The following is a 14,620-nucleotide window of genomic DNA, read 5'->3' on the forward strand; positions in this document are numbered from 1 at the left end:
GTCCCAAGCAGATGGTTTTTCGGCTTCTTGAGCAATTCAGTGCGTCCAAGAAGCTGTGCTATGGCCATAAAAACATGGCAGAAACAAAGAGGAGCAATTTTCTGGCTGTGCCCTTAAATGAGGCTGCTGTTAAAGTACGATCCTCTTTGTAAGCTGCAATCAGACAAAACAGCTGGAATGTAAACAGTTATCTTGGGCCTGCTCTGGCATGCTAACCAGAAAGGAACATCAATCCTAGATAATGTATAAAACCACTACCAGCCCCAGGTTGTCTACCCTTCAAATTGCCTCATTAGCCAAGCCAGTCTTGGTGAGTAAAGTCCATGTTACTAAGCTCATGCATAACCCATCTCTGCCACCTCAGCCTCTTTGTTCATCGCAAGGGACGTTTCATCCTTATCTGCTTCTGCTTGATCGATAAAGGCTTCTCCCAAGGTGGTCCTTTGCTGAGCATGCACATGAAACAAGAATGTCTTTACGTAATCCTTTGGTCCATTCAGAGAGGTCTGTCCACATACTCCTTCCCCATACCTCCTTTTCATCAGTGTTTCCAGTCGGCCACAGCACATGAATCAGTACAGGCTGCATGGTAACTTGGAGGCCCACAGGTAGGCATTCTCTCACTGGCCAAAAGCTCTCTCTCAAAAGGTGAGTAAGTACCTTCAAAGGATGGCAGAACCTTGCTTTAATATCTTAAGGGTCTGGACACTTTGATTCACCAAGAGGGGCCTGCCAACTCAAAACAGTATCTCTGTCTGCCACTGCCACCTCAAGTACCACGGGATGAGCAGGATCGTGAAAGTCTGCATGGCAGAGCAGTTTACACAACACTGAACCTGCTGCAGAGCCTTCTCTTGTTCTAGGCCTCATCGAAACGAACAGTTTTTAAAATCAATTGATAAACAAGCCAGAGCAACATACTCAAATACAAGAGGGTAACACCCCACAAAACCAGAGCGGCACTGGTCGAAGCGGAGTTTTCAGAGTACTCACTGTTCCCACTGGGCGAGCACTAAGCAACTTCCTCTGAGTTCGTGCACCCAGGGGTGTGGCCTGGGAAGGTTCTTTTCTGGTCAAAGCTCTCACGCACGCGCGTGAGAGAGAGAGACCGACCGACCATTTAAGAGAACAGCGTGCGGCTGTGAATTTTGTTTCCTGCTCCGGAAAAATGCCGCAGAAAATGTTGTGATGAATACAGCTTCCAAGGAGAGTACTATTGGGAAAAATGCAAGTCTACGAGTGGTTTTCTCACTTCAAAAAGATATCCAGGTGACCAGCAAATATGAAGAGATGCTCATGATTACCAGCCAACCTAAAGATGCAAATCAAAATAATGAGAGACCACTGCTGGCCGGCCCGACCACAAAGTGACATGAAACTACCAATGCTGGAGAGGGTGAGTGCGGGCACTGGACCCTCCCACACTGCTGGTGGAACCGCAGGGCTGTGCAACCACGGTGGGAGGTGGTACGGCGCTTCCTCAATCTGAGAACAGAAATACCGTTTGACCTAGCCATCTCTACTTGGCATGAACCCTACAGCACAAAGGAACATAGCACAGGGCTAGATATGCACACCGATGTTTATCATTACAGCACTATTCACAATAGCACGAAGATGGAAACAGCCTAAATGCTCACCAGTGGAAGAATGGCTACACAAACTTTGGTGAACACACACACACACACACACAATGGAATGCTACTTATCACTCAAGAATGATGACGAAACTGAAGCATCTCATGGCATGGATGGATTTGGAGGCTATAATGTTAAGTGAAGTTAGTCAATCACAAAAGAGCAATTATTTTATGAGACCACTGTTCAAATAGAAAAATATCTAGGTAAGAAAATTTTCATACTGAAAGAAACAGACTTGGCTGGTTACCAGAGCTGGGAGAGGTGCAAGGGCAACAGGGTAGAGGGTAAGGGTTGCTAACAAAGGGGGAGGGGAAGATATTGTTCTACAAGACGGGGGAAAGAAAAAATGTCACAAGGGGTGGGCAGGGCAAGCTCTCGAGAAGTTTGATAAATTGTTTAACTTGTTGAATACAAAAATGATCTGATATGTAAACCTCAATTCACAAAAAGTAAAAAAGAAAAAAAAAATTAAGATCCGTACATTGAAACTCATACTCTCAGGTTCCTACTCTGCTAAATTCTGTAAAAACTAGAAGTGCTTCACCTGAAAGAGTGTGGAGATAATTAATCTTGTTTAATATCTTTGGCACAGAAAAGGAAACACACCCAGGGCAGAGAAGTCTGACAAAGTGAAACAAACTTGTGGCCCACCTGGGCTAGACCTGGGCTGTGAACCAAGGCTCTTTCCATCAGTCTGTTAGCACCAAAGCATGAGCACTTCAGTTGTTTGTGCTCCAATGCTTTGTGTGGGGCAAGAGCCATCCACTCACACTTGGTATTTAGTAGAAGTTTTAAGGACACCACCACCAAAACCAGTGAAGAAAACCTCAGTGCCATTGATTCAATGCTGACTCATACATAGCCAGGACAGGACAGAGTAGAACTGTTCTGAGTTCCCAAGACTCCAACTCTTGAGGAGTGTCGAAAGCCCCATCCTCCTCTCAAGGAGCTGGGTGGTTTTCAACTGCTGACCTTGCAATCAGCAGCCCAACGTAGAAGCAGGGCTCCTTCTAAGGCCCAAATTCACCTTAAACCAGTGGGCCCTGCGGTATGGCTCCCAGGTCCAGATGCATTAGAGGCGGGAGATGAGAAACAGGGGAAGGTGCAGAAGCTGCCACAGTAAAAGCAGAAACACACAAGCAAGTGCTCAGAGCTTCGAACAGTCTGATGGTCTCAAGGACAGGCAAAGCTGACATGTCGACAACCCCAGCAATGCACTTTGCAGAATCCCCCTTTACCTGCTACACAAATTCTAGGCAATGGCGTGACGAGGCCATTTTATCACACCTGGATGCTTCCCAAATTGGTGTCACATAGCCACTCAGGATGTTATATAAGAGGATCAAATAGATGAAGAAAGAGATATAAACGAAAGAAGATCCTGGAATGTTAATTTTATCTCACATGATTATTCCCAATAACAGACAGAATTGAATTATTTCCAAATAAATTATATCAAATATTTGCTGGGCTCAATTATTTTCATACTATCATTGGTCCTCTTTTTAACCTCAGGGGAAAATGCTACTTTATTTGTAAAAAAACTTAACTTCTTAATATGATCTTGCTTCTTTTTAAAACAATCTTAGGTTTTAAAGACATAAATAAAAATTTAGAAAGAAATCGAAAAAAATATTTTTTTTCCTTTTTAAAATTTTAGTCCAACGTCTTCTTACAGAAGGGTCACAAGGAAGAGATGAGCCAGGCAGGGTGCAGTATATCACCGAGGAAACATACAACTTTCCTGTACCTCTTTTAATGCTTCCTCCTCCCCCCAACTACCAATGACCCCAATTCTACCTTACAAATCTGGCCAGACCAGAGCAAGTATACTGGTATAGATAAGAGTTCACAACACAGGGAATCCAGGGCAGAATATGAGAGTAGCGACACCAGGAATGAACTGATCACATGATCAACATATAACCCCCTCCCAGGGGAACGAACAACAGAAAAGTTGGTGAAGGGTGGCAGTGGTCGGTGTAAGGCATGGGGGAAAAATTATCAAGGGCTCATGAGGAAGGGAGCGTGGAGGAAGGGGAAAATGAGCTGTTATCAAGGGCTCAAGTAGAAAGAAAATGTTTTCAAAATGATGATGGCAACATATGTACGAAGGAAAGTGCTTGACACAATGGATGGATGGATTGTGATAAGAGTTCTAAGAGGCCCCAATAAAATGATTTCTAAAAATAATAAAAAGCTTAAAATATTTGTCCAAAAAAAGGGCATTTGTCAAACTTAAAAAAAAATTTTTTTTTGTCCCAAATAGAAAAGTTTTTGTTTTTTTAAATTTATTTAGGTGGGCCTGAGCTGTTTCCCAAAGCACCTTGGGGAAGACTGCAAAGCAGATCCCTACATTTTTATCCTGGAGGATGGGCAATAGTAATAGATGGTTTTTAATATGCTGGTGGGCACAGAGCAAACTTTTCTGAAAAGGGCAGTAGGAACCTATGGGTGGGTGTTTATATATCAGATCATTATTTTTACAAAAGATTTTCTACATCAGCTGTTTACCAAAAAATAAAAGCTGTTTAACACAAATACATACACAAACATATGTGAGCTCACTGATCCTCCTAGCAAAAATTACTAGAGATAATTCACTGTGAAATTATTATTTTTTCCCTACAACCCTACTTTATCCCCCCACAGAAAATGTTAGGTCTCCCGATTACTCAACGTAGTTTACTTCCAAGAGACGCAAATATGAAGGACACCTTTTTAAAGTCATTTCCCTCCAACATTTGAAACAGAAATTACCTTCTCCCCTTTCAGTATCAAGTTGTAAATGTTTTCCCCTTCACACGACCAGTCCATTAACTCATGCACAAATGGTCCCCAAATCAGTCGGTTGCAATCTCCACACTGCATCCACACACCCCATTTATACCCCAGTGTTCCCCTTTCCATTCGCCTGGCGGGGGCGGGGGGTGGGTGGGTGTTGTGATTCAAAGGCCAGTCTGATTTGGTGGGGAGGTAAGCTCCGGGAGTGGCTTCTGTTCCACATTAGGAAGGTGACTTAGGACAAGTCTCAGGGGTTCCTGCTTTCAGACCAATCAGTCTGGTCAGTTTTAGGAATGGGTTGTGCTTTCCATCTCTCTCCCATTCCAACAGGAACCCCAAACTTTCTTTTGATATTTAGAGGCACATGTTGATAATCCTACCAACCAAATGCCTCAAAAGAAACCACCCCACTGTATTGTTCTCAGCAGAAGGATAAATAAAATGCTTCCAGTGACGGGAACTGGGCGTGTATGCGCTGCCTCCAAACCAATGTTAGGCCACCCGAGGAGCAGGTTTCCCCACGAGCACTCCCGCAGAGCTGCAAATCCTGGTTGTGTTCCTGTGACTGTACCCACTCTACCATGGAGAAAGTCCAGGCACACTGTCTCACCTCAAACTGTGGGTAGGGGGGAGTCATGGCTGACGGGGGGCCTGGGTTAGGAGGTGGCATCCCTGAAGTGGGTGGGAACAGGCCCAAGGCATTCAGATTTAATCCAGGAATTAAATGTGCTTGAAGCTGCAATGGCAAAAATTGTAAAATTGTAATTTGTAAAATTAAATAATACAATTAAAAAGTCAAATGGAAACAAGCATTTACAAGTGACAAACAGATTATAGCCCCTTATGATCCAATGGGAAATTGTCTTATGATTCAATTTTTTAGAACAGAGCCAATGTACAATGTGGCTGTACATGAGCACAGTTTGCATTTGTTTGTGTTACTTGTTATTTTTCAACTTCTGTGTTGGTGTACCCCTTCCATGACATGCAACTACACTGGAGTTTTCTCAAGGGCAAGGAATATTACCCACCCCACCCCCCTTCTCCTACGCCCAGCTCACAGTGCTGAAACATGTGTGTAACTCTGCATACTGTGACACATGATAAATACCATGGATCTGTACACATTTCTCACAGTAAAGCAAACCAGATACACAGAACTGGCTATTACGGGACCTTTCCTCCTCTGTTAAGATTTGGCCATCAAGGAAGGGTTTAAAGGCTTAAAACCAAAGCCAAGCCCTATGGAAATTAATTCCTTAACCGTGTGCAAGTGCTGCCATTGAAGGCACACCTGCGTGAGCACCAGAGGAAAGGGAGATTCGGGGTTTGTTCAGTTCTACAGCTTGAGGAAGTGGAGGAAGTAACTAAGGCTGGCACTGAGCAATGTTCAGGAAGTCTTTAAAAAACTGTGGAGTTAGTATTACACCCAACTAACAAACTTGGGTAAGCACTTGTTAACAAGGGAGATAGGCAGGCAGCGATGTAGGGTAAAACCATTAGCATTGTTAAAAAAAAACAAACTCAATTATTTATTTCAAGATATAAGATGAACGTGTCCCATCCCATCCATTAATGTCAGCAATTCATGTTAATAGCCTGAGTTGCCCTACTCAGGTTGTTCTGCCATTTTTTTATAGGTGGGCATTACCCTGACTTCACAGATAAGGAAATCAAGGCTTAGCGCTATTATATAATTTGCTAAATCAAGTTATGGCAAAGTTTGTTTTCCCTACTATCTCAGGGTATCTCCAAGGGTGCTAGAAATTGATTAGAAATGTCTTATAATGTTGCCATTAAAAAAATCAGTATTGGACCATTGAAGATATCTTTTAACTATCCATGAAAATAGAGACATGCTCTTTATATTTCAACTAACATTCATGGAAGCAATATCATTTTCATAAGACTCCCTGATTTTCTTCATTATCTCTTCCTCAGCTTTGGCACAGGTTCCAACACTGCCTTTAATGGTAATGGTGCGTTCCAGATTATACAGCGTCAACTCCTGCAATCTGCAGAATGAGAGGGAAAAGAACAGAAATTATAGGAGGAAGACAGTTAATTATTCAGCTGCAGATGGCAATTAAAACCCAACTGGGGAAGCTGGTCAAACACGATGGGAAATAATGAAGACAAGAGTATGTGATGCGCAATACCCCGGAGAGGAAGCGAGACTTCCCCGTCCCACCCTCTCCATAGAGACCACTGGATGCTGACAGTTATTAAGGCCCTGTTTAAACACACGTTATAGCTTGACTACTTAAAACATTTTCACAATTTAACAGTGAAATGCAAAGCAGACGATCGGAGAGAATGATAGTGGTAAGTGGAAACCAAGAACCAGATGCACACAACTCTCTAGAAGGGTATTCTTACCCTACACTAACCAATTCTCAGCATAACTGACATTCTGGTGCAACTGCATTTTCGGGGGGTTCACCAAGCAGAGACGGATAGATTCCAGAAGACAAACCACAAGTCATGTACCTAAAATTAACTTTTTGCCAATGTAGCAAACAGTATAAGTCAATGCACCTTGACTAAACTAAAAAGTGAAGACTACTTAAGACGATCAAAACTGTAATACTGCAGCAGCAGAAGCCCTTGGACCACTCCTGCCTCCCCTGACCTAGGTCCTACTGAAGCTTCACAATCCACTGAGATTACATACCAGACCACAGACACTTGAGCTAAACAAAAGCCCCCAGGACTTAGAAACATTCGCGGAAAATTCCATTATTTCTTCATTCAACTTTTCATCAAATTGAAGCCCCTTATTTGGTTCTACTCTCCTTCACGTTTCTGGGCTGCAGTTCACACTCAAACTCCGAGCAGCAACGTCCCAGGCTAAACTTGAGACCACACAGTTCTATCATCACTCCTTAATGTTCTCACCCTTCCTATGACAAATGTAGACACAATGAAGGTGATTTGACATGAAAGACGTTTAGAATACTACTGTATATACTCCTGTATAAAGCGAGTTTTAAGAACATTTTCTGTGGTAAAATTAGGTGCCTCAGCTGATATTCAGGTTGGCTTATTCTCGGGTGTATACAGTAATTGCTAATCTTAATATGCCTCCACCCAAGTATTCTTTATTACAATTTTTAAATTAGTTGCTTTGAGAACAGATTTTAAAGACACCCCCACCGCTGTGCACGCAGCCCTCTACTTCCTGAGCACAAAATTCCAGACAGAGCAAGATTACTTACCGTATTTAACATTTCATGGTTTTCTTTTTTATTACAACTAAATAGGGCTTTCTGACTTTCTTATCATTTATTCTCCATTGAAAATGTCTTTCTTTACAAACATTTTGCCTCAGTACTTCCCTACAATTCTCTCTCAGTTCATCAATCTCTTCCTATCTTATCTTGTTACGTACTTGGACAGTGAGAAGAGTTGTGTGTCGTCCCCCCCCCCGCCAAAAATAGAAGAGTTGTTTCCAGAAATAGATGAATCTGTTGATACATTGTCAGAACACTTGACTCCTACGTATAGTGTGGTGGCCAGTCTCCTAGATGGCCTCAGTGATGTGCAGTCCCATTCTACACTGAATAAGGTTAAGTTGTGTAAACAGTCTTAGAAAAAATAAGAATGTGGCTTCTCGGCTATGCCATGAATGAAGTCTCTCTTTGGAACGAAGTCAGCTGCCATGTCTCTTGGATCACTCTGCAGCCCTGTGGGGAAGTCCAAGTGGTAAGGACCTGAGATACCCACCAGCAGTCGGCAATGACTTGTCTGTAACATTATGAGGCCCTGAGCCACCACCCATAGAAGTTAGGTGAAATAATAAGAGCTGACTGTCACTTTAATATAATATTTTGGGATAATTTATGGCAATATGAATGTGGTAGTTACATAATCTCCTGTCAACTTACAAAGGGGTGGAGCCTAGCCTGCCAATCATGTCGCAGCTTGATGACCTCATTTGGAGGTGCTATGGATATAAAATAGCTCGCTGGAGGCGAGACACAAAGAGACACTCCCTGTGGGACATTCCTGTTGACAAGCCAGATGGGTCTACACAGATGCAGCCAGAGCTTTGGAGCAGGAGAAGCTGTGTGGAGATGCACATCAGTGCTAAGATGCTTCCACCACCACTGGATCCACAATACTTTCCTGTGAGACTGAAGAGGAACTTATAGACTGGTATTGGGCATATGGGCTAATATCGGACTTATCTGGGCTGGAATGTTTTCTTAATGTACAACTGCTCTTTGATATAAAGTTTTCTCTTACACACAAATGCTTGTCCCTGGATTTGTTTCTCCAGTCAACCCAGACTAACACAATGCATATAGCTAGGAAATACAAATGCAAAACCTCTTTCTCTTGCCTCTTCAGCGGGAACACAGAACCAGAGATGGAGGTTGAATAGCAAGTGTTTCAAGCTAGGCTGAAACAGCTGTCGGGTGAGGGCAGCTACGCCTGCAGTAAGGAGCGTGCCGCTCTCAAACTGGTTTGAAAATGTCCTCACCAAAGACAGCGAGGCAACACTTACGGAGATATTGTGATTTTAGTGTCTGTGTCCTGTTCAATTTTTTTAAGGTTTCTTCCTTCTTTGCCAATAAGCCGTCCTACAAAGTTATTATGGGCTAAAATCTTCAAGGGAATTTCTTCTGTGCTGTAAACAGAAAAACGGCCATGAAATCACAGTAAATAAAACCAAAGTTAATTCAATGAACATTTACTTACTACCTGTCATCCAGAAAACGTTGGCCTTGATATAATTTAAAATTTGTTGACTACTAGCCTATATTATAGCAATGCATAAATGAAGGGGGGGCACGGGGTGAATACTAGGAAATAAATAAACAGAAGTTAAATTTCAAAAACATTCTTCTATCTATGCACTTAAGGAAATGCTTATCATCAATGAAAGATCTAGAAGCTCTATAAAAATACCTTTTACTCAAATCCATACTGATTAACTGTGAAATATGAGAACTCAATGTTACAAATGCAAACCTTTAGTGTACCGTTAGTGTGAAATTTAGGGTACATACCTAGAGATGCCTGCATAACTTACAAGGGTTACACTCTAAGGGAAAGCATTTGGAGGAAGAAGCGGAGTTTTCCCTTTGCATCTTGCATCTTTCTGAATTTCCAAGGCACTTTAAAAATCACCATTGGGTTTAAGTAGATGGTGGGCTTTCCCTTCTTGTGCCTTTATTCTATATATATATAATCAAAAGTATATAATAATTGCATAATATAGCTAAAATACATTTCCTGGATTAAAAATGTGTTGCTTAGGCTCCCTGGCTACATGAAGTGCCTTACACAGGATTCTACTTTTAGTGTAGCACTGTTGTGTACGATATATTTTGGTTCTGCTCAGAGGTCCAATGGAAACGATGTGTGCAACACCCAAATCCATCTCTAGTTTACCCAGTCCCCATCTTCATGCCCTTTCTTCTTCCAGCGCCGGGCTGAGCCCACAAGAATAGGAGCCCTAATGAGCTCTGAGTAAAATGTTAAGTGGAGACTTGGGGCCCCTGTATCAGAAGCCCAATGCTACGATTTAGAGGTGAGCTCTCCATATCCCCTAACCACCTTCTTCCACCTCTAGACTCCTCCCCACCGCCTTTCCCTCCCTCCCTCCCTCAGCTAAGCTCATCTCTCAGCACAAATGAAAACAAAACATCGAGACGTAAAAGCTTGATGCTTCACAACCACATCGCCAAGCAACGCAGCTCACCAGTCCAGAAGTTCCCTTTATGTTTTTTGACAGTTCTCAGGAATTAGGTTATAGAAATCCAAAATAAAATCATCTTTCACAAAACCCACCTCTTTCACAGGTTAACTCTCTTACTCACAATTTTATATCCTGAGCTTCCTTATGCATAATCTCCAGAATAGATCTACACGCGGCAGAAGTGCCTTCGGGAGTTGAAAGGATGGTGACGGGCTTCTCCGCAGCCCCTGCGTTTTCTTTCCGGTGGACATCAATTCTTAGGGGGGCAAAGCAGGGGGGACACGAGAGCGCTGTAAGCATGTGTGCACACGACAGTGTGCAATTATTGATGGCCAAGTCACTGGACTTCTGGAGGAAGTGACTCACTTCCCTCGCAAGCATAGACTCTAGATATCGTCAACATTGATGACCAAAAAAAAAAAAAAAAAGCGTTAATTCCAAGAATAACCTTCTCTCTTTTCCTCAATTCAACCAAGCAAGGACATCTTTACATTCCGCCCAACCTGTATGTGCTTAAGGCTCCTTCTGACGTGCCACAGAACAAACCACACACGCCGAAGAGCTTCGTTTTGGACAAAAGCCTTTATCTTTGCTCTAAAATAAATATGGCAAGGGAGCTGGAGTTGAATCCCACGAGCCAAGTCAACTCCTCATCTCTCTACCTGGTGCCGCAAATAGAGGAATGGAACCCAAGGGAAGGCCAGTATCCTTCAAAGAAAAAAGCACAAGCTGGTGTTCAGGCTCATTAGTATCATATATGTGCCAATTCTAAACATGCAAATATTTTTTAAATAGACAGAATTAAGTATTGGTAAGTGGATGGATACCTGGGCATGTCCATGCTTTTGGTGGGAAAAAGTGTGAGGGCCTATCAAAATAAATTATACTTATTACCTGTAGATACAATAATTCTGCTTCTCATAATTCCTTCTACAGATAATAGCCTCGAAGGTGGGACAAGGTATACAGCACAGTTCCCCACTGCTGACGTTTTGGATCAATGAGTTCCTTGTTGGAAAGTCTATCCCAAGCATTGTTGGGTTTAGCAGCGTCCCAGGTCTCTACCCTTAGTTGCCAATAATGATACCCCTTTGGTGTGATAACGAATGTCTCTATGCATTACCAGGTAATCTCGGGAGACACAATCAACCCTCATTTAGAACCACTAGTATTGAAATGGTCACTGTAGCTCTGTTCACAATAGCTAGAAAGAACACTGGAGTTACCTTTAAAACTCTCATCAGTCAGTGATTCAGAGTGTCCTGGTCGCGCCATGAGTTGCATCAACCTGCCCACTGTGTTGCCCAGCTCCCCCAGCAAGACCCGCGGCCAGGTCCAGGTGATCCTCGGACCCATGTTCTCAGGGAAAAGCACGGAACTGATGAGACGTGTCTGCCGCTTCCAGGTTGCACAGTACAAGTGTCTGGTGATCAAGTACGCTAAGGACATCCGCTACGGCAGTGGCTTGTCAACCCACGACCGGAACACCATGGAGGCGCTGCCTACCTGCCTGCTCCGGGATGTGACCCAGGAGGCCCTGGGCGTAGCGGTCATTGGCATTGATGAAGGGCAGTTTTTCCCCGACATCGTGGAGTTCAGCAAGGCCATGGCCAACGCTGGGAAGACAGTGATTGTGGTTGCCTTGGATGAAACCTTCCAGAAGAAGGCCTTCGAGAGCATCCTGAACCTGGTGCCGCTGGCCGAGAGCATGGTGAAGCTGACTGCCGTGTGCATGGAGTGTTTCCGCGAGGCTGCCTACACCAAGAGGCTGGGTGCAGAGAAGGAGGCGGAGGTGATCGGCGGGGCAGACAAGTACCACTCAGTATGCCGTCTCTGCTACTTCAAGAAGGCTGCCGGGCAGGACAAGGAGAACTGCCCAGTGCCGGGGAGGCTGGGGGAGATGCCGGCCCGGAAGCTCTTTGCCCCCCAGCTTGCCCCACTGAGCCCCTTGCACCAGGGTTTCTCCTGATGGAGTCCTAGGGGTAGGCAGGGGTGAGCTGGACATCGAGACAAAGCTTCCCCTCCCCGTGCCCTACTCTGCCTCAGCTCTTGGGTCCTCTGCAGCTGCCCCACCCGGGACTCCCCTTTCTTTCCAGAGAAGCAGGGCCCCAGCCCTGTGACAGGAGCCCGGGCCTCTTCCCCTCTGCGGCTTCTGCTGTGTGCTGGGGAGCCGGAGCCCCAGCACCTGTTCCTGGAGCTCTCCGCCCCATGGAAAACCACGTCCTCCCTCCACTGCCCTGGGGGGGACAGCCCTCCTGCACTTAGACCAGCGTTCTCCAGGACTTCTGGCCCTTCCCAAGGGGCCTCCTGGGGTGTGGGCCCAGGGCTGCCCTGGACTTTTAAAGTAGGGCTGGGGCTGGGCCGAGACTTTTGCGTTTTTTGTCAAGTGAATGCCTAATATTAAAATGAAAGTTAATTGAAAAAAAAAAAACTCTCATCAGTAAGAGAGGGCTAAATAATCGAACATCCATACAATACAGCACTTTTAAAAGGTGGTAAAATGACAGGTGCCAACATGGTAAGAAATCCTTGCTCTTATGGGGGGGTGGAGCTCAATATATAGTATGGTATTTCTTTTGAACCAAAGGCTATTTATTCTTATACTGATGGGTCTTTAGGTTGTTTCCATTTTCTTTCTATTATGAATAGTGCTGCGATGAACCTGGGTGTGCACACACCTGTTTCTGCTATGACTTTTAATGTCGTTAGGGTACATATAACAAGTACATGGATTACTGGTCATGTGATGATGTGATTCCTCCCCCCACCCCACCCCACCCCGCCCCCAGGTACAAATGTTAGTAAACACAACAAGTCTTGTAAGGGCATATCCCAAAATTAGGAAACATTGAATACTATGAGCCCCTTTGCCCACAGAGGAACCAGAAGATAAAGAGCTACATGATTTGTAGAAGCCACCAAAGTTTCTATTTCAGATTGCTGCATGTTTGCTTGGGTGCTGACGATTTATTTCAGAAGTAAAATCTGTAACTAAAAGTTAGGTCAGGTAGAAATGAAACAAGAGCTACTTAGAAACTACGAGAGGCCCTGTCTGAAAACGCTGTCCCAATCTCAGGAACTATCTTCCTAGTTGCTGTGTTTCAATCCCCAATCACTGTAAATAAGGCCTGTCTTCTGCTAACATGTTAATCTCCCCTTTTACATTTTAGTTTCACCCCTTCATTCTGTAAAGGACTCCTAAACTCTGATCTGCAGGGAGACAGGAATGTTGCTTTGCAGATCGGGGCAGCCCTCTGAGGCCGTTGAAGGATCTAATAATGACTAGTTGCAATGGCAAGAGTTAATTAATCCACTGGCAGAGCTGTGCAAATGAATCATTGGATATAACAAAAATCACTCCCCTTCCTTCTCCATCCCCCACCTTCCTGCCTTAAATAAAACAAAAAGTACAATTTAAAGCACCGAAGCTCTCCCATCAGACAAGGAAATGAGCTTCTAAGGAGCAACGCTAATCTGCCCTGTGATTAAAAATGGAAGCCAGTTTAAAAGTTCCTGCAGGTAAAGGTGGGACAAGAGGGGCAAAAAAGCACTTACTTACGCACTCACTCACTCGTTTATTTATTTGTAATTCCCAAGCTGCATTTGCCCTTCTCATGTAAAACATGGAAACTGCTTAGAAAATACAATGGAAATGACCAGTAAGCCCAGGAAAGGTCGCCTGTGCTTTCTAAAGAGCCAGCGGCGACAACAAAGAGGTGCCATTTGGGCCAAATACAGGGGGACCAACTGAACTTCCCACTTTTGGTGACTGGCACATGCTGCGCATGTTACAAAGTGAAGGTTGGTGACCAGTCTCCTGGTACCATTTCTCCAACACTACAAGCTCACTTCATGCTTCTGGGTTACAAGTTGGTCAACCTTGCAATTTTTCAAACTTTGTCATAATGCTGTTGGTACAACCCAAAACTAAACTCACTGCTTCGAGTTGATTCTAATTCTTTTTTTTTTTTTTATTCTAATTCTTTTTTTTTCTCTCTTTTTTAACATTCTATTAGGGGCTCATACAACTGTTATCCCAATCCATACACACATCAATTGTGTAAAGCACATTTGTACATCGTTTCTCAAAACATTTTCTCTCCATTTAAACCCCCGACATTAGGTCCTCATTTTTCCCCTCCCTCCCCGCTCCCCCCTCCCGCATGAGCCCTTGATAGTTTATAAATGGGTATTTTGTCATATCTTGCCCTGTCCGACGTCTCCCTTCATCCACTTTTTGGTTGTCTGTCCCCCAGAGTTGATTCTAATTCATCGTAACCACATAGGGGTTCTAAGATCTGGAAATCTTGATGGGAACAAACAGCCTCATCTTTCTCCCAGGATGCATTTGAACCAGTGCTAATCAATGTTAGCAGTCCAATGTTTAACCCACAGTCCCCCAGAGCTCTTTAATAAGTAGAGTGTAAACATAACTTTATGAGCACTGGGAAACAAACATTCATGAAGAAGCACCTACATTTTACAAAT

General features: G+C 43.8%; 2 protein-coding genes across 2 annotated transcripts in view; one reads left to right on the top strand and one right to left on the bottom strand.

Annotated features, from left to right (window-relative positions):
- Positions 1–14,620, bottom strand: part of IGF2BP3 (insulin like growth factor 2 mRNA binding protein 3) — a 135,141-nt gene that overhangs the window by 20,459 nt on the left and 100,062 nt on the right. Inside the window, exons 8-11 of the mRNA XM_004702718.4 lie at positions 10,254–10,388; positions 8,936–9,058; positions 6,305–6,440; positions 5,036–5,161 (exon numbers count right to left, since the gene is read on the bottom strand). Of these exons, the coding sequence (XP_004702775.2) occupies positions 5,036–5,161; positions 6,305–6,440; positions 8,936–9,058; positions 10,254–10,388 (520 nt within the window). The remainder of the gene's footprint in view (positions 1–5,035; positions 5,162–6,304; positions 6,441–8,935; positions 9,059–10,253; positions 10,389–14,620) is intronic.
- On the top strand, positions 11,406–12,357 carry LOC105978601 (thymidine kinase, cytosolic-like). The gene has a single exon (XM_045288819.1). The coding sequence runs from the start codon at positions 11,406–11,408 to the stop codon at positions 12,099–12,101; it is 696 nt and encodes a 231-aa protein (XP_045144754.1). The 3' UTR covers positions 12,102–12,357.

This window comes from Echinops telfairi, unplaced genomic scaffold (assembly GCF_000313985.2).
Source record: "Echinops telfairi isolate 266 unplaced genomic scaffold, ASM31398v2 ScPeMD7_23;HRSCAF=83, whole genome shotgun sequence".
Lineage (NCBI taxonomy): Eukaryota > Metazoa > Chordata > Mammalia > Afrosoricida > Tenrecidae > Echinops > Echinops telfairi.